The 19307-nt window shown below is 41.0% G+C and overlaps 1 protein-coding gene across 2 annotated transcripts in view; it reads right to left on the bottom strand.

Annotated features, from left to right (window-relative positions):
* Nucleotides 1–19307, bottom strand: part of Nup93 (nucleoporin 93) — a 104465-nt gene that overhangs the window by 25417 nt on the left and 59741 nt on the right. For both annotated transcript variants that reach the window (XM_005345611.2, XM_026778657.1), the window contains 2 exons: nt 8675–8737; nt 3554–3682 (listed from right to left, as the gene is read on the bottom strand). In XM_005345611.2, the coding sequence (XP_005345668.1) occupies nt 3554–3682; nt 8675–8737 (192 nt within the window). The remainder of the gene's footprint in view (nt 1–3553; nt 3683–8674; nt 8738–19307) is intronic.

A 19307-nucleotide genomic window follows, 5' to 3' on the forward strand; every position in this document is an offset into this window, starting at 1 on the left:
GGCAAGAAGTATAGGTGGGTCAACCAGACAGGAAGTAGAGGCGGGGCAATGAGAACAGAATTCTGGGAAGGAGGAAGCCCATTCCTCCCATTCCAGCCCAGACCACAGAGAAGCAAGATGTAACCTGTTTGGCTGAAAGGTACCGAGCCACGTGGCTAGCATAGATAAGAATAATGGGCTAATACAAGCTACAAGAGCTAATAAGAAGACTGAGCTAATGGGCCAATCAGTTTTATAACTTATGGAGATCTCTGTGTGATTTTCTTTGGGGCTTGCTGGCTGTGAGGAACTGGGCAGGACATAAACCCCAACAAGCAGACCCCCTCCTGTTACACATTGTACAGACCTGAAGCATGCACCCCATGTCAGGCACTGGACTGAGCTTTGTACCTGCTCTCAATCCTTACAACAGAAAAAAGGTATTTCAGATAGAAAACCAGGCTCAACCTTAATTCTGAGGCCTGTCCTCTGTCCTTCAAACTAGATAGTCTCCTCCATAGGAAGAACAAAGTGGAGATAATGCACTTTCCCACCATTTTGAAGAAAATTACATGTAAAGAGTCTATGAAAACACATATCACAAGAATGACTAAATGCTGAAAGATAAAACCATGTGTGACACAGACACGAGACAAATGGAATTACCACTGCTATTGGAGGATATACTGTTGATATTTAGGGGCAGTATCTTTAAATATGAACTTTCACAAGATGTGGTGGTTCATGTCCTAATCCCAACCCCTGCCCAGAGACTAAGACAAGAGGATCACTATGGGTTTGAGGCCAGCAGGGGCTACATAGTGAGTTTTGGGCCAGATTAGACTATAGAGTAAGACTTTATCTCAAAAAACAAAACAAATAAAAACAATAAAAATGCTGAACTTTTCTTTTTCTGGGGAGGGTGTGTGTGTGCCAGAGATTGAATCCAGGACCAGGTACAAGCCAAAGTGCTCTTCCAGTGAACCCCAACTCTAGCACCAAAGCAGAACATATACATTTACTCTGACCTAGCAACTTCCTTTTAGGAGTACCCAAAAGAGATAAAAATATATATTCTTATCAAAAGATAAAGAAATGCTCATAATAGTATTGTTTATAAAAGCCAAAAATTGGAAACTATCCAAATATCATCAGCACTATCTACCAACATCAGAATAGGCAAACAAAATTACTGATACAGTTCAGCCATAAAATGAAAGGCTTACCACTACAAATAAGCACATTTCATGGCTCAGGTAATACAAAGTTCACAGAGACCTTTAGGAGTGTGGCAGAGGTGGGAGGCTACCGCTGAGGAGCTGGGGTTGTTTCGGTACTTCATTTTTAATAACCCACTGACTCATATGCTTAAGACTTTTATCCTTTTCTGTATAAACCTTACACTTTAAGTAAAAAGTTAAAAATAACAAAAGCTAAAGATTCGTATGTAAGCTCAGGCCTGTAATTCTAACACTATGGAGAATGAGACATAAGAATCACCATGAATAAGGTCAGGCAACACAGTGAATACCAGACTAGTCAGGGCTATATTTTAAAACCCTAATCCTATCTCAAATCAAAACAAAGAAACAAAAACCTCCCATGAGTTTCCCGAAAATGGCAATTCTCTGGATAAATGGAGTGGACTGTGTGTGACACCTGACGCCTTCCACAGCAGCATCACTACCCCACCAAAGCTCCCAACAGAGAACAGCATCCACAGCAGCATCACTACCCCACCAAAGCTCCCAACAGAGAACAGCACAAGCATAGGCAACTCTTCAGGGGCCGGAGGTCACAGAACAAGAGCCCACTGAACACACTGGTCTATTTTTGAGAGAAGAGCAATTAAGGAAGAACATTTCATTTATAATTCATAATTGCTTTCAAATCCCTATACAGAGCACAACCTATTAACACCATTTTTAAAAATAAAGTTTATAAAACCAGGCGTTCTAATTATTTGCTCAGTCTCAGAAAGAAGCGAATGGAAACCCTAGATTAGCCAAGGGTCTGGAGTGTTAGTTTTTTCTCTGCAAAGACGTTTCTACCTGAAGTCTCTGAGTCTAAGAAATATAGGACAGGGTCCTTGAGAAACGGTTTCCCAAAATAATCAGACATTAGCAGCTATTTATTTGGAGACTAATTGACTAGAAAGACTAGTCCTTAAATCAAGAGCATGTGCAGCTACAAAGCATCAGAAGTCACCTTGCTGGTCCCACAAACTAAAATCCACCCAATCCTTGACCCACACTTCAGTATAGCCAAGACACAGAAGGCAACAGTTCTAGGTTTTGCCATCATGTTACAGCTCTGAGTCTGACCTCTTCTCTCTACAGCAGGAGCGTAGGTACTGGCACTGGATGTGGGGCATATACCTGTTAATCCAGTACTTGGGAGGACAGGTGGTGCTACATAGTGAAGTCTTGTCAAAAAAAAGTGCTAAGTACTCGTCAAACAAGTTCTAGGAAAAAGGAAAAAAGCTGAACACGAAGCACTGGTAAAATTAACACTTACTCTTAAAACATTAAAATTTGAAATATCTACTTCTAAATTACCTGAAATTAGTTTTAGATATTTAAAAAGGAGAGAGATAGACTGACCTCAACTGTGAACTTCTAATCTTTCTCCTCCTTAGTACTGTGGATTGAACAGAGCTTTGCGCATGTTATACTAATTGAGCTACATTCCCAACTCTGAAATTGGGTTAGAAAAGACAACACAGCACATGCCTTTAATCCCAGCATGCAGAAGGCAAAGGCAGGCAGATACCTGAGTTCCAGGCTAGCCAGGGCTTAAAAAAGAAAAAAAGTAGTAAGGAAGAAACAGTCAGTGTGAGTCAGATTCTCTATCATCACGGATTTGCGCCAACAATGCTACTTCACCAGACCCTGAAGGTCTGTCTGAGGGTCAAACAGCTCGTACAAGGCCTCACTGGACTCTATGACTCAGGATCTCAGGTTCAGGGTTGCTCCACCCCTCCTCAATGGTGAACACATGGCAGGCACAAAGGCAGACAGGTCTGTTAGGCCTAGATGCACCCTCCCAAAGTTCCTTGCAGGAAAGATCTCCAACATGCAGCAAGACAAAGAAGAAGGATGCAGAAGAGAACATACAGCTAATTTTGTGTAAAGCACACAAAATTAAAATATACGTCAGACACGTACATTTGTATAAAGCAAGGCTAGAAATATGTATGGAAGAAGTAACAGTGACGGCTTAGAGAGGCTGGACAGGGGTATCTGCAGATATGGTGTTTTAATTTTGGAACCACATTTCTATACTGTTTTTATTTTTTAAATTATTTTTCCCCCCGAGACAGCGTTTCTCCGTAGCTTCTGGTTCCTATCCTGGAACTAGCTCTTCTAGACCAGGCTGGCCTCGAACTCACAGAGATCCGCCTGCCTCTGCCACCCAAGTGCTGAGATTAAAGGCGTGTGCCACCACTGCCCAGCTTTAAATTAAATTTTTAAAAGAGAAGAAAATTTGCAACTTAGTAAAACTACTAATCAACAGTGTTAAGTCAAACCCTAGGACTTCATATTTTAACTAATGTTTATCTGGTTCAACCTACCTCACTTTCTTGGGTGAAGTCAAGGGCATCCTCTCCTGATGCCAGCAGTGTGTGCAGGATTCTTTGTTTCACTTGTTCCCACTTGACCAGCATTGACTCTCGATGATACTCTTCAGCCATACCAAAGGTCTGTCAGAGAGGGACGGAGAGTGCAGGCCCAGTGAGGAAACGCGAACTGGTTCCCCTTAAAACCAGGTGGAACTACAGAACAGGGGCCCCCACCCATCAACCACTTTCCTAGAATCAGATCCAGAAAAAACAAATCTATTTTAAAATTTATCATTTAAAAATTTTGCTAACAGCTATTTCTAACATACTTCATATCTCACTGATTTGGAGACATTTTTTAAAACTCTTATTAAATTGTGAGAAAATATACATAAGATTTGCTGTTTAAAATTATTTTACTATTTTATGTATATAGCTGTTTTGCCTACATGCATGTCCGCACACCACATGCACATTCGGTGCTCATGGAGGCCAGAAGGGGATATCGGATCCTTGGGGCTGAGTTACAGATGGCTGTGAGCCACCACGTGGGTGCTGGGAATCAAACCGAAGTCCTCTGGAAGAGCCAGTGCTCTTAACTACTGAGCCATCTCCAACTCGAGGTTTACCATTCTTTAAGTGGACAGTTCAGTGACATAAAGTACAGGTGCAATGGCCATCACCTTCCATCTTTATAATCTAATGCAAAACTGAAGTTCTGCAGCTGTTCACCAGTAACAGGCCATTCCTTTCTCTACCCAGACCCTGGCCACCATCAGCCTGCTTTGTCCCTGAGAGCAGCCACTGTAGTTATTGCACAGAAGTGAAACCATACACTGTGTATTTTTATTAATAACTTAGTTTATTTAGTAGTTCTTAAGGTCCATCATATTGAAGAATGTGACAAAATTACTTTCCACTTGTGCACAACACTGGTAAACACATACAGATCTCCTCAAGTCCCAGCCTTTGATTTGGGGACAGACTCAGACACAGTATTGCTGGCATCACATTAGTAATCTTTTTTACTTTTCTGAGGCTACATACTTTACATCACCACTGATAGCGAATCAGGGTTACCATTTCTATAAATATCACAACCACTTATTATCTATTGTTGTTTTTAATAAGAGTAGCTGATTTAGATTTGTTTTCCTAATAATTAGTAATGATGAGCATTTCTGTGCTTTACTAGATTTTTGGAATTAAGCTACCTATTATAAATTACAGTAGTTCCCTTTTTTTGGTAGGACATAAATTTAACACAGACCAAAAAAAAAACCCCACAGATTCTCCTTATTTGTTTATGTATTTTAAAACATTGATTTTTTTTTTGTAATAGGAAGAAAGTACTAAAATAAAAAACAGCCTTCTGGTATTGATTTTCTAACAGTCTATTCAACATCACAAAAATTCTGGTGACTACACTACTGTCAACTGACAGGGACAAGAACCTGAACAAAGGTACTGAGAGAGAGAGAGAGAGAGAGAGAGAGAGAGAGAGAGAGAGAGAGAGAAAGAGACTCTGAAGTAAGGCTGTTCTCAGCCTGTAACTCTTTAACTGGTAGGGCACATTTCCCTCAGCTAAAGCCCACTTTTCAAAAGGTCATCTCACCTACAGTGAGACTGGCATCTAATTAAGGAGCATTGAGGGCATATTAGTAAGGCCTGTTTTATTTTAGGCAATGTAGATAATTATAATGGTAATGGTTATGCACATAAACTGTGGAGAACTATTAGAAAAATAAATATACTCTTAAATATACTCTTTCTACAATGTACTGAGTTTATTTGTTACAATATAGGCTAAAAGAACAACGGATACAATACACATGCAAACAGAAAATGACTAGGAAGAAGGGCAGCACATTCTGTACCCTTTCTACAGTGTACTCTGGAGACACGGGAGAAATAAACATTGGTTTAAACAGTCTTCCCCCGCTTTGTTCTTTGTACTGAGAATCACACAACATGAGTGTCGGGTATGGAGTAGACCAGCCAGTTTGCCAGAGTTGAAATATACACAGAGAAAACCTTTGTCTCCTGTACATACATGTAAATATAAACATAGTGGCTGTACATTCTGACTGATGTGGGATTTCCTTCTGTATGTGTTCCTTTTACTGGTTGACAAATAAAGCTGTTTTAGCCAATGGTTTGGCAGAGTACAGCCAAGTGGGAAGTTGAACAGAGAGAGTAAGCAGAGTCAAAGAGACGCCGTGTGGCTGCCGAAAGAAAAGGACGCCAGAACCTTACTAGTAAACCACAAGCCTCCTCATGGTAAAATATAAAAAATAGAAATGGGTTAATTTAAGATGTAAGAGCTAGTTAGAAATATACCTGAGTCATTGGCCAAATAGTATTGTAATTAATATAGTTTCTGTGTGATTATTTGGGTCTGGGCAGCCAGTCTCCGTTTACATTCTAACAGAGAAATGTGATGAATCAGGAAGGTGGAGTCAAAATGGGGAAAGAAGCTATCACTAGATGTGACCCTCTAGAATGTGCACACAAGGAAGTCATACTATTTTTCAAGTTCTTCTTAGTGGCACACCAACTGCTTCTTTAACCCTGAGACTCTCCCAGCACAGCAAAGTACAGGGTACAAGCAGCAGGAGGACCAGGGCAGGTGGAATAAAGAGTTTGCAAAAGCAAATAAGACAGAGGCAAAGCTGTGGCACTGGCCAAGGATTCAGCGTCAGCAGGTTTTTCTCGGAGACATGTCTCTGGCTAATAACCAACAGCAAAGCCGTAGAGGCAGCTCAGCTGATGGGGACAGTGGGGTCAGAATTCCAGTATCAGGTAAGGGTTAAAGTGACAACAGTGGGGATTAACTACACCCACTCCCACCCCTTCAGCTATCCTGGTCAGCTTTGAAAATTGGACACTCTAGGGACTCAAGTGCTCATATGTCTGAAGGAGGATGCCAGGCTACTTATTTACAAACAGCCAGCAGCCTAAACACTGTCAGTCTATTCATCGGTGGTGTGATATAGAGCATAAAATAAAAACAAAGGCCCAACATTAAATTCTCTTCTCTTCCACACCAGCCCAGCTTCTCTTAATTACACCGGAGATAATGAAAGATCCAATCTGTGTGCCACTCAGGGATGGATAGCTAGCCACCCATGGTCCACCAGTGGCCGACTGGGTTTATAGCAGAGTCCAAACTACTGAACTAGATTTTAAAAAAAGAATGTTGACCAAAGAGAAATCAACAGAGAAATAAAAACCTAGAGAAAAGCGTAGCGAGGGCCTGAGGCAAGGTAGGAAGTAGATAGAGAAGAGTATGTGGTAAGTTGAAAGAGAATGTGAAGACCTGAAAATCAAAAGGAAGGCAAGACCAACCACAGAAAAAAAAAATAACAAAGCAGTGGAGGAAACTATTCAAATGAATTTTGAATCACTATTATGGTTATGTGTGCAAAGCATTACCTGTAGAACGCAGTAAAGATAAGAAGGCAGGGATCAAACTGGATGACTGAATTAAGAAGAGGTTGGGAGCTCCTCACCTATTTTACTAAAAGGAAGGGCGCAATAGCTTTGGCTTCATATCTGATTATTACTGAGCTGTTGTAGCTTTTAGAAACTGCAGGTGCTCTGAGAGTGTCATTTTGGCTCTCTGAGATGCAGCAAACGGGAGTAACAAGGACATATTTGTGGTTTTCTAGCCTGTTTTCCTGATATTTCAGTAGGACACTGGCAAGTTATTCAGATATAAAACTGCCACCAAAATGCCAAGAAGCTGCTGATTTTTTAAATCATATTTTATTGAAAATAATTTTTGCTCAGTAACAACCTTCTAGGGTCCAGCCAAGTCAGAGGTGTCCTCGCAGGCTGGCTCCCAACACTGGAATGTCTCCCTCATAAAAACATATGCACACATTTTGCGCTGTGGCATGTCACCTAAATGTTTTGGCTGGCTGCACATTTAGTCTCAGTATGGCACAATATTTAGAGACTGCCAATTTCAGAAACACATTCTCAGGGTAAATGGATTAATATGGTTTGGAGGCATTCAAGAATCCTAATTTAATTTCATTGGTCTTTTATAGCAGGAGAATCAATTTTGGTGAGAAATTCAAAAGTGTGAACATTTTTAAATGTCTTCAAATATAAATCAAATAAATTTCCCTATTTCCAAGACTAAGTACTGCCTCCAATAATGTAATAAATTAATGAATGAAATTTAGAATTTTCTTATTGGTCACATTTGGAACATTTCTTGCACACTAGAGAAGGCAAGACTCCTGTGAGCCTGTTGAGGATGCTCAGCTTTGGAGAGGGCTCTAACACAGCATACTGAGTAGGAGCATTTCTTACTTTTTGGTTTTCAGATGACACAAATAATACACAAACACATTCACTTGACATCCGAGCTAAATAAACACTGAGACAGAGAATAGGCGCTCCTCATCTGATTCCCTTAGCAGAGAGGTACAACAGCCAGACTGACAGGTGCTTCCAAGAAAAGCCACCTTCTCAGAGTCAGGTCAAACTTGACAGCTAACCTGTTTTCCTTCCTCCCTAAAGACCTCTCAGGAGTTTCAAAACTGAACTGGGATGCTACTGAAAGGTTGTAATCCTTGTCAGAAACAAAGGAGATAACTCTCGTTAGTAAAGAAAATGGCACCAGGAAGACTTTTGCAAAATATGCACATTTATCTATCCTACTGTATCTGGGAGTCTCACCTAACAATTACTATATGCTCCCAGAATGAAAGCATCCAGAAACACCCATTGAGAGCATTTTGCAGGGGTGGAGGCAGGCAAAAATGTACAATGGCTGTTCTGGCTGATATACTTGCCATCATTTAGTGTACCAAATATATTTTAAAAGCATTTGAGAAAATGTTAGCATGGTGTTATTGGGCTAGCAAGATAGCTCAATGGGTAAAGGTGCTTGCTGCCAACCTGGAAACCCAAGTTTGACCCCCAAACCCACACAGTAAAAGGAAATAATCCACCTGTAAAAGTTGTCTTTTGGCTTCTACATGTCCCCCCAACTAAAAAGAAATGACAGCATAAAACAAAATAAAATAATAAAAAAAAGATGTTGCCATCATGCTGTGACAAAGAAAGCATGGACCTGCACTCCACTGGTGCGCACTGCAATTTTAGCTGTTTTCTTACCCTCTTCCGGGACTCTTCAATGGCAGATAACAGGGCATTATCTTTCTCATTCTTCAGGAAGCCCTGGGAAAGGAGGTAAAATGACACAACCAAGGTTACCTTCAAATAGCAGAAGTACACTGCAGAACAAAGATCATCAGAAGAATCTGACACGGTGTGCACGGCTATAATTTCTACCAAGGAGTCAGGAAAAGGAGTATCAGTTCAAGCGCATTCTCAGCAACACAGGAAGTTGTAGGTCAAACTGGAAGACTAGGAACCATGTCCTCCCCGCCCTCTCTGTCCCTGCCAAAGCCGAGCGCCTCCATTTACTACCATTTATTAATTTAGCGAAACTTAAATCTCAGTTGACTTATGTATAATAATGAGATAATATAATCAAGTTTTTGGCTCAAGGCTCGATACACAGCTCTATCATTAATACTGATTAAGTCTAGATATGTTGGTAGCATTAAGAAAAGGTAGCCAGGAAGTCTTCCTTGTTCTTGCTCTGTCCTTATTTGCCTGAGATGAGGCCAGGTGAGGGAGGCAACAAGAGATTGCAGCAATAGCCACAAATGCATGCAGGCAGACTCGAGGTCAACGCCCCACTTTCCACACAAATGGAAAACTTCTTTTCCAAGGCTTGGAGCTCAGGAACCAAATATGAACACAGAAAACTAATATTAGTATTACATATTCTGGTGTTGAGATCAAAGTTTTAGCTGTAATATGGAAGACTCCAAGTTAAGATCCACCCCAGTTCCACCTACAACGTAAGACGCAGTTAATGTATGGCAAAGTCCACTATTCATGCATTTGTACGTTTCTAAAATGACTTGCTTTCCTTGTAATGCTTCTGTTATGCTTTATTTAAAAAGGAATTTGAGGAACTGTAATAGAAAGAATTATGCAAAAGGTTTTAAATGACAAGCTCAATTTAAAGGTATTTGATAATTTTCTACACGTTAGTTTTGATTACTTACATTTTAACAACCAAATAGTCCTGCTTCTTAAGCTTCTGGTTAACAAATGTGGATGGAGGGCAATATAGGACTATAATTTGGGTAAGATATTATTAATGTTCACAGAGTTCCAAGATTTCTATCTATTGGCCCATGATTCCCCTATACCTGTGCTCACACTCTAAACTGCAGGATGCACTGGGATGGGCGAAGAGCAGCCAGCTCCCAGCAAACAGTCCTTCAGAAAGACCACCCCGGGGCAGCTCTTAGGACTCAATGCAGACTATATCTATACTGATAACAGGACTGTGGGTAAGGGTAGGGAGAGGCTTCAGTCCCCTTTTTTAAAATGTAACTGACTCCATGTATAAGAAAGGGGGGTAAAAGACATAGTTATAATATATACATACATTGTCCATGGGAGAAAGGTCAGTAAACTTTTATTACGAATTCTCTGTTTTTAAGTCAGGGTCCCACTCTGTTGGGACCACTCACTATCTTTCTTTTAAGGGCTTTAATAGCCAAAGCTAAATTAAAGGTACACAGTGTCACCATTCATAAACAAAACTATACATCTATTACCGTGGATTGATATTACAAACAATAGGTAGGCAGGGACCATGTTCTGCTACAACAGAAAGCTGATTGAACAAAGCAGGGTGGGAGGAGAAGCTGCTATTTGTCAAGGCTTAGCTTAATTTTTAATTTAATTTTGTTTTAGCTGAGGCAGAGAGCAGTATGTGTGTTGTCTGATATTCCATCTCTGCTTCTCTGATCAACACTTAACTGCTTGTAACTGTGCCTACACTCAGACTTCTCCTACATACATACGTACTAACAAATGCAAAGCAAAATACTTCTACCGTGAAACAGAGCCCTCAATTTCTAAGAATGAAATTTGAAGAAGACATCCCTCTCTGTCTCTCTTTTTCTCTCTCTCTCTCACACACACATACCCCAGCAATAACAGGCAGAAAAAAAGGGCTAGGAATTTAAGAAAAATTAGGGATGGAGCTTTTACACAGGAGAGGCGGGAGGGAGGAAAAGGGAAGGGAGTAAATGATCCAATCATATTATAATTTCAAAGATAAAAGATTATTACAGAAAAAAGAGAATAGACATCATTTGGGGTCAGAACAAGCTATTTGTCTTTTAAAAGCTATGTTTTTAAATATCAACAAATTAACTAAAGTATTTGTGCATGAGACTCAGATTTCAGATATGACCCACATATGAACAAAGACCACACCTTTATGTACCTCAAAAGCTGCCTGTTCTCTGTAATGCACACAGCTTACAGCACAACCATCCCTCAGAATGCTAGAAGACTGGTTCCAGACCCCTTCCCAAGATACCACAGTATTCACATGTAACCTATGCACAATTTAAAGCATAGGTTATTCACACAACATAAATGCTGTATGAATAGTTTATATACCATATTATTTAGGCAAAAATGACAAGAAAATATGTATGTATTCAATCTCTACCCCCGACAGGTCCGTCCACTTCTCTCTCCCAGGCTGCCCTAAACTTCCAATTTTCCTGCTTCAGCCTGCCAAGCTAGGGCCACAAGTATTACAAGTCTGAACCACCATATTGTGCAAGTCAGACAAAATGCTTATTCTAGAAAGTTAGTTTTGGTTATATACATGGCCAATTGTATTTATTCTGATCTTAGATTTTTATCCTTTATTCCTTTCTAAAAGGAAACATTAGAATGAGTTATATATATTATATTTTTAAAAAGTATACATTAGCAGCCTATCTTGAAAAGAATCTTAAAAAAATTAACAAGTACAGAGTAGTGAGGGGGTCTTGTGCCATCTAGTGGTGATTAATTTCTATTCAAGAACACATCTCTTAAGGAAAAAAAATAGTGAAAAATGAAAAAGACATTCTAAAGACACAGTTTCTCTCCCTCTGGCTAACAAACTATTAGACAATAGACTCTCCCACCCCACCCTAACAAGAGATTCAAATTTTCCCAGCTACCTCATGATGGGAGAAAATGGGCTGAAGCCTAGTGTCAGTCAAAGGGGCAACCTGTCCCCAAGACAGAGACTTTCCACGGGTCCAACAACTTCTCAGACCACCTTGCAGAACAGACTGGAGCCCAGACAGTGATGGGAGGAGCACACCTGGACTAGCACTGCTTAGCTATGCATACATCTTGCTCTCTATTTAAACCTAAACCTCATGTCAGGACCTTGAAGATGGATTTGCTCCTCTTTGTTCCTCTCCCAATATGGCCAGATACTGAATAAATGTTTTTCTGCTCTTCATGCCCGTTTTGTTAACTAGCCTATAGAGGATGGGTAGCCCAAACTAGCACTGACTCTTAACAACTCTGGTAACAGTAACAAAATCACTAAATTACAGATGGAGACAACAATGTATTTTATCACGTAAATAAAATAATGAAGCAAAAATAAACATCAAAGTGGGAAAAAGACTCTTTGTCTTCCTCCTCTTCCTTCTCAGAAGCTGGACAGGGACAGGTATGGTAGCTCACCACCGTAATCCCAGCACTTGGGAGGACCGCTACAAAATCAAAGCCAATCTGAGCCTCAGAGTGAGACACTGTCTCAAAGCAACAAAACCCAAAACATAACAGGAAAAAAAAAATAGCTGGACATAAACATGATCTGTCTCCGCCCAGGTTATCCAACTTTCTTCCTTGACTCGTGATAACTAAAGTTACGTTTTAAGTATAAATTACTATGTTTAAGGGATCTATAAAACAAAAATATCTCTAACCTGTAAGCCCCTCTTGCCCAAGGACTTCCTGGAATGCTGGGAACCACTGCTCATGTAAGATAATAATGTTTTTTGCTTCTGTAAACAAGCTTGGTTGCCGCAACTGTACAGGAAGTGCTTGATCACATGTAGGCAGGAGGTACATGGGCAGGAAGTAGGTCAAGATGTAAGCTTGCCTCTGACTGAATAAAGATGGTTAATATATGGTTAATATACAGACTTGTGGGTCTTTATAAACCCCCGCCTAATGTAATTCATTGCCATATCTGGGAATCCCGGGTATGGATCTGGCCAGTGTCCACCATTCTGACCAGTATTTAATAAAGCTTGTTTCAAATTTTTGATAGTGTTATTATTCTCGCCTGGTGGGATTAGCCAGACGTTGTCTATGTGCTTCTTTTCTCTCTGGACTCTGTGAGGCTCTCCTCATCCTGGAGAAGTGCTTTTCTCATCTGAAAGGCCTCTGGAGAACAAGGGGGAAGCCTCTGAGCAGAGAAGGCACATCAGCCCCCTCCCACTCAGAGTAATATGCCTATTCCTAACTTTTTCATTTGCCCCTCCTTTCCAGAAACAGATACTGTACTGGCTTTTGGAATGGGTTTTGGTTTCCAGTTTTCTGTAATACAGAATAGTCCCATTCAGAAAGGACTTAAGCCATCCAAAGATGGGGCCAATTCTTTAAAAATAAAGAAGCCAAATACCACCACTCCACTCCTAGACTCCTCCCACCCTATTTACAGCCGAGAAACTGAAATGTCAACATTTACCTCAGCAAGAATCCCCAATTAGGAAGAAGCACAGGAAGCTCTGAGTTCTGGCTCTCCCAATGAAAATTAAAATCTCATTCCCTCTTTAAAAGGGTGGAGCCCCAAAGAAGGCAAAAATATCCTTAATACATCTGTCCTTTCCTGTTGGGGGCTGCAGACATCTGGCCCCTTGACTTTCTATACCTGCCTCAGACCCTAGAGTGAACTGAGCAAAACAACTTGTTTACCTGTGCCTGTAGCTGCTCTGAGCATGAGACCCTGAGGGCAGGGGAGTGGGTTCTGGTGAGGCCTGCAGCTGAAAGATCCCCAGAGATAGGGCATGGCTATCAGTCAAGGATCCCTATATAAACTTCCCTGGAGCACAATAAACTTGCCATTCTTGTATCAAGGATGACCGGTGTCCCCGTGTCTGTCTGTGTGCGAGTGTGTTTTTAAGTCTCCAGCTTAGTCCCAGATCGTGTACAGTCCTGTAGCACAGGAGCTACACTTTCCCATGAGGTTGGAGCCCAGAGAGTCCTACTCTGTAAGACAGTTTTACAAAATAATGGGGCCAGCAGAGTCCAGCTCTACTGACTTCCTGCCAAGGTTCAGGTCAGATGCCTCGGTGTAGTGAAAAGACTTAGAAAATTACTAGCCTAAGAAGTATGGAACGAGTTCAGATATGTGCTGCTCAGATCATGTTCTTTATTCTTCTTTCCCCGTTCTTTTCTCATTCTGCAAAAGTTTCAGTTCACACACACACACACACACACACACACACACACACACACACACACAAAGGCAGTTTCTCTTGGGGTCATAAAGGGGATGAGCACTGTCCTAGTTGATGCAGTCAGTAGTTTATGGTTCGTGGAGGCCTGGCTAGGAAGCCGCGGGAACAGCACTAGGAGGCAGAAAGGTTTATTCAATAGGTTCTAAATTCTAAAGGGGGGTTGTACAAAATACCACACTTCTAAGTGGGCTTTGATTAACTAGGGGTTAGTGAAAAATAAATGTAAAAGGAAAAATGGGTAGGTGTAGAGGGTTAATTGCTGAGGCCAGCACTTTCCTAAGTCCGCTATAGGAGAATTAGGGCACTCAATCTCAAATGAGCTTTATCTTTGAAGGTCCCAAATATGATCTATATGAAAGACTCCTCTTTCCTGACTGCATGTCCTGCCAAATGGAAGATAGTGGAGATGAGGCTGTGTGAACTAAGGTTTCTGGCTACTTGACTAAATTCTCTCACTGGAGGTTTCATGAGGTGGGGGAAGCCATTCAGTAAGTAAAAGAACAAGGCAGGTTTTTAAATGTTCACAGTCCTTGGTGGGACAAACAGATTCAGTTATGAAGCATGCAATATATGTGTGTGTGTGTGTATACACACACACATACTATATATCAAAACTATATAGCTTAAGTGAAAATCATCTTCCTGATTATCCACAGATATATGTGCCTGTAAGATTGAGATGCAATCATGAGATTACATACACACATCACATGAGATTACACACTACAATGCAAATACTGGGAAGACACCAAGCTGCTTTAGCAAAAGTGAGTAACATTTTCCAGAGTGAATGGTCCTGCAGACCTTGTATGAACAGGATTAATCCTCCATCAGATAACCATGCCTCTGCTGGGTTGATAGCTGAACATTAGCTGCCAACTGCTGTAACTCTCATGGCCCCTGACAACAAACTAGTGTATATGTATTCTGGCCTTATTCCATGAGGTCAGGTACAAAGTTTTCTACTTGTGGTAAGATGTCAAAAACATTTCAGATTTCTAAGCAGTGTGAGTTCAGGTGTTTGATTAGGAACAGTGAACCTGTCCTAAGAATAATATTTACAGGGTGACTACTTTATTATAGGCATGTGTTACATATGCCCAAATCTGGCTCTCACTTTTAACCCAATGTTAAACTGTCTCTCTAATACTTATCTATATCATACTTTAATATACATACTTTGAAGATATAGCTCAGTGGTAGAACTGCTTGCTAAGCACAAAAGTCAGTGTTCAATCCTCGGTGTGTATAAATAAACAAAGGGAGGCTGGAGAGATGGCTCAAGGGTTAAGAGCTGCTCTTTCAGGGGACAGGGGTTCAATTCCAGCATCCAAACAAGCAGTTCACAACTGTCTGTAGGTCCAGTTCCAGGGGATCTGACACCCTCATACAGATATATATGTAGGTAAAATCCAATTTATTAATCAATTAATAAATCTTTAAAAAAAGAGATAAACAAAAGTTTATTTATATAAATAAAGATAAATAAAGGGGTTTTTGTTTGTTCAGTTTTTATTTTGTTTTGTTTTGTTTTTTCCAGACGGGGTTTCTCTGTGTAGCTTTGGAGCCTGTCCTGGAACTAGTTCTTGTAGACCAGGCTGGCCTAGAACTCACAGAGATCTGCCTGCCTCTGCCTCCCAAGTGCTGGGATTAAAGATGTGCATATGCCATCATTGCCTGGCTCCACATAAAGGTTTAAAAATCAAGTAGTCGCATATTTTTCTCGTTCCTATCCACTTAGAAGTGACAGTAGCTCCATATAAGAAGACCTAGTTCACCATGTGTGGTGGCACACACCTTTAATTTCAGCAATCAGAAAGCACGGTTAAGTGATTTTTTTTTTTTTTTTTTTAGTTTAAGGCTAGCCAATAGTTAAGATACAGGCTTCGAAGTGAAACCTTGTCTCAAAAACAAATAAACAAAAATGTGGTTGGGGGCCACAGACCTAGTTTACAATAGCAAAGTTCAGACTTATAACTCACATTTTCTGGCTGTTTTCTGAATGGAAAATGAGGACATGACTACTCCAATGTATAGTTGAGAATGCCGATGGCAGTCATGAGGGAGAAAACAGTCGGAGGCATCTGGAACAGTTCAGGCTAAATATAGCCAGCAGACTCTACCAGGCCATGAGAGAGGGGAGAAGGTGGAGAGTGAGAGAGGAGAAGGGGGGCAAGCAACCCACAGAGATGCAGGAGTGTAGACAGCAAGGAGCCCAGAGACCACGTGTCCAACGTGGCTGAGTTCCATAGGGACCAGAAGATGGGGGAAGGGAAGCAAAGTCCAGGCCCTGGGAGGGAGGGGTTCAGGGTAGGGGAAGGGTAAGAAGTGCTAGGAGGAGCACAGGTACTGAGGGAGACTAGGGTGGTTTGTCTGTTAGGATTCTTTTACACCTAACACTACTTCACTATCTCTCAACCAATTAAATCAAGGTGAGAGAAGCAGTCTTACGTTTGCTTGCTATGCCCTCTACCTCACAGAGGAGGGATGGCAATAAATGCTGATGTTTGGCATACCTTTAAGACAACAGCTTTCAAGACATAGGTCAGAACCTATAATTGAAGAAGAATTTTTTTAAATTTATTTTTAGAAAAATTGTGTTAGGTAACCCAGTGGCCTTAAACTCAAGATCCTCCTGGCTCTGCTGGGATTAGAGGTTGTGTGATACCACACCTGGCTCTCAAACAGCATTTTAAATTAAACAAAATGCAACAGAAATTGTTAAATGGTCTGGATGGACACTGTTTTGTGAAACTTTAGCTCCAACTATGTATATTTATGCCACAAGTGAGGCTCTGAGCTTGATCTCTAGGGGCAGGAAAAAAAAGGTGTTACTTTTAACTATATCCATTTACTAGCTGTCCTGGCTAGTTTTATGTCAACTCAGCACAAGCTAAAGTCATCTGAAAAGAGGGAACCACAATTAAGAAAACGTCTCCAACATACCCAGAACTGGCAATGGCAGTTCTCCTGTGACCAGGCAACACTTCCAGTGAAGATTCTGGAACACCAAGGCAGCCACATAACCTTTGAGCTACAGTCAGTCTGTCCTCCTATGGGATATGCTAGGGTAAGGGTGGCACAGAGTTTGTGGGAATGGCCAGACCCATGCCATGAGAGTGAGTCCACCCCTGACACTGCCTGGAGTGTCACTACCAGGACCCAGAGAATGGATGGCCCAGAGACCAAGGATAGAACCAAACACTATTGGAGGAAAAAAAAAAAAAAAGCCAATGCAATGATGCCTAAGGATATTCTACTATACTGAGTATCGGGTACCTATCCTGATTGTCATTAGAGAGGCTTCATCCAGTGACTGATGGAAACAGATGCAGAGAACCACAGGCGAACAGAGAGGCTAAGCTCAAAGAGAAGGAGGAATAATTGTAGGAGCCAGAGGAGTCAAAGACATCACAAGAAAACCCACAGAATCAATTAACTATGCTCACAGGGGCTCACAGAGACTGAACTTTAAAAAAAATAAATCTCTAAGGAGAAAAATTTCCATGTGCAGTTTAGTCAGAAAAGAAAAACGGCATTAAAAAAAAGAAAGAAAAAATAAAAAAAGGTGGGCAGTGATGGCGCACACCTTTAATTCCAGCACATGGGAGGCAGAGGCAGGTGGATCTCTGTGAGTTTGAGGCCAGCCTGGTCTATAGAGCAAGTTCTAGAACAGCTAAGGCTACATAAAGAAACCACGTCTTGAAAAACTAAACCAAACCACCCCCCCCAACAAAACTGCACTGCTTCTTTTAGAGTTTTTACTCATATCTACACTAATAAATGACCTGCTGGCCACTACTGTACATACTTATGCACACACACAACCAGAGGCTGACTGAACGAAGCAATAGCCATATTTTATACGGCCCTCAAAAGACAAACACTATTCCCTATCTTTCTCCTTCAACAGACTAACCAGCAGCCCGTGCCGTCAAACCCGAGAGTGAGGCACTGTGGCGGGTGGGACACTTATGAAAAGGTATCAGACACAATGCAAAAATGTGGGTACTACAAAAATCTGTATGTTTCCTCTCATTTAATATGTGTGATATATACAAATTAATAGGAAATCTGCAATCAATATTCAAAGTCAAAATACTTAAAGTCCTCATTTCACATTTACTTATTTGGACAATCTGTGGAGCTGGTCCTCTCCTTCCACCCCATGGGTTATAGAGACTAAGCTCAAGTCATTAAACTTGGCAGCAAATGCTTTTACCCACTGAGTTATCTTACCAACCCCAAATCAAAATATTAACACAAAGTCAACAGTGGTATTAGGAATAAATGCTGTGACTGAATGAACTGCCGAGACAGAAACAAAGGTGTAAAGACAAAATAAGCAACGAGGCTGGGCATGGTTGTGTACATCTTTTTTTTTTTAAAGATTTATTTATTATGTATTCAGTGTTCTGCCTGTATGTATGCCTGCAGGCCAGAAGAGATGGCTGTGAACACATGCGGTTGCTGGGAATTGAACTCAGGACCTTTGGAAGAGCAGGCAAAGCTCTTAACCACTGAGCCATTTCTCCAGCCCCCGGTTGTGTACATCTTTGATCCCAACACTTGGGAGGCAGTTTGAGGCCAGCCTGATCTACACAAAGACAGTCAGGGCTGCATATTGAGATCCTGTCTTCAAGGTGGTAGGAGACAGGGGATATAAATAAATTTTTAAAAATAAAATAATTCTTCTTTCAAGATGAAACAAGAAATATAGTGAGCATGGCTAAAGACTCTAGAACTTTGGTTAGTGCTAGAGAAACACTGGATTCAATAAAAACCATGAGACGTTTTTCCCATTTACGTTGGAAGACAATGACTGCTCAGAGAAGGAGAATCAGTCTTGTCCAGAGATCAGCCCCTGGGATTTTTTTTTTTTCAATTCAAAAACCATAATTCAAACTGGTTTATAAGACAGTCTTCTAATTTTCACAGGAAAAATAACTCAATGTCATAAGGAAGCTCTAATAAATGGAAGAATGTTCAGCACTGGGCATTTCTTCTCCCAGACCAGCAAAGGGGCACAGAGGCAACATTTTGGCCATAGTGTGCTGACCTGCCTGGTCTCTTCAAAAACCTGTCAGTATTAGTCCATCTGTACCCCTGCCTTCTAAGAACGCCCACAGTAGGAGGCGCATTACTGAAAGCCCTTACACTTTGTGCATATTTCCTCCCTACTACCCATTTGCATGCCCCCCCCAAAGAAAAAATACAAACAAAACCCCAGAACAAAAACCCATCTTGTAAGACTTCAGAGGCAGAGGTAGGCAGATCTCAGTGAGTTCGAAGTCAGCCTGGTCTACAAAGTGAGTTCCAGGACAGTTAAGGTTACACAGAGAAACCCTGTATAGAATGCACCCCACCCTGCAAAAAAAAAAAAAAAAAAA

Source organism: Microtus ochrogaster, chromosome 4, assembly GCF_000317375.1.
Source record: "Microtus ochrogaster isolate Prairie Vole_2 chromosome 4, MicOch1.0, whole genome shotgun sequence".
Classification (NCBI taxonomy): domain Eukaryota; kingdom Metazoa; phylum Chordata; class Mammalia; order Rodentia; family Cricetidae; genus Microtus; species Microtus ochrogaster.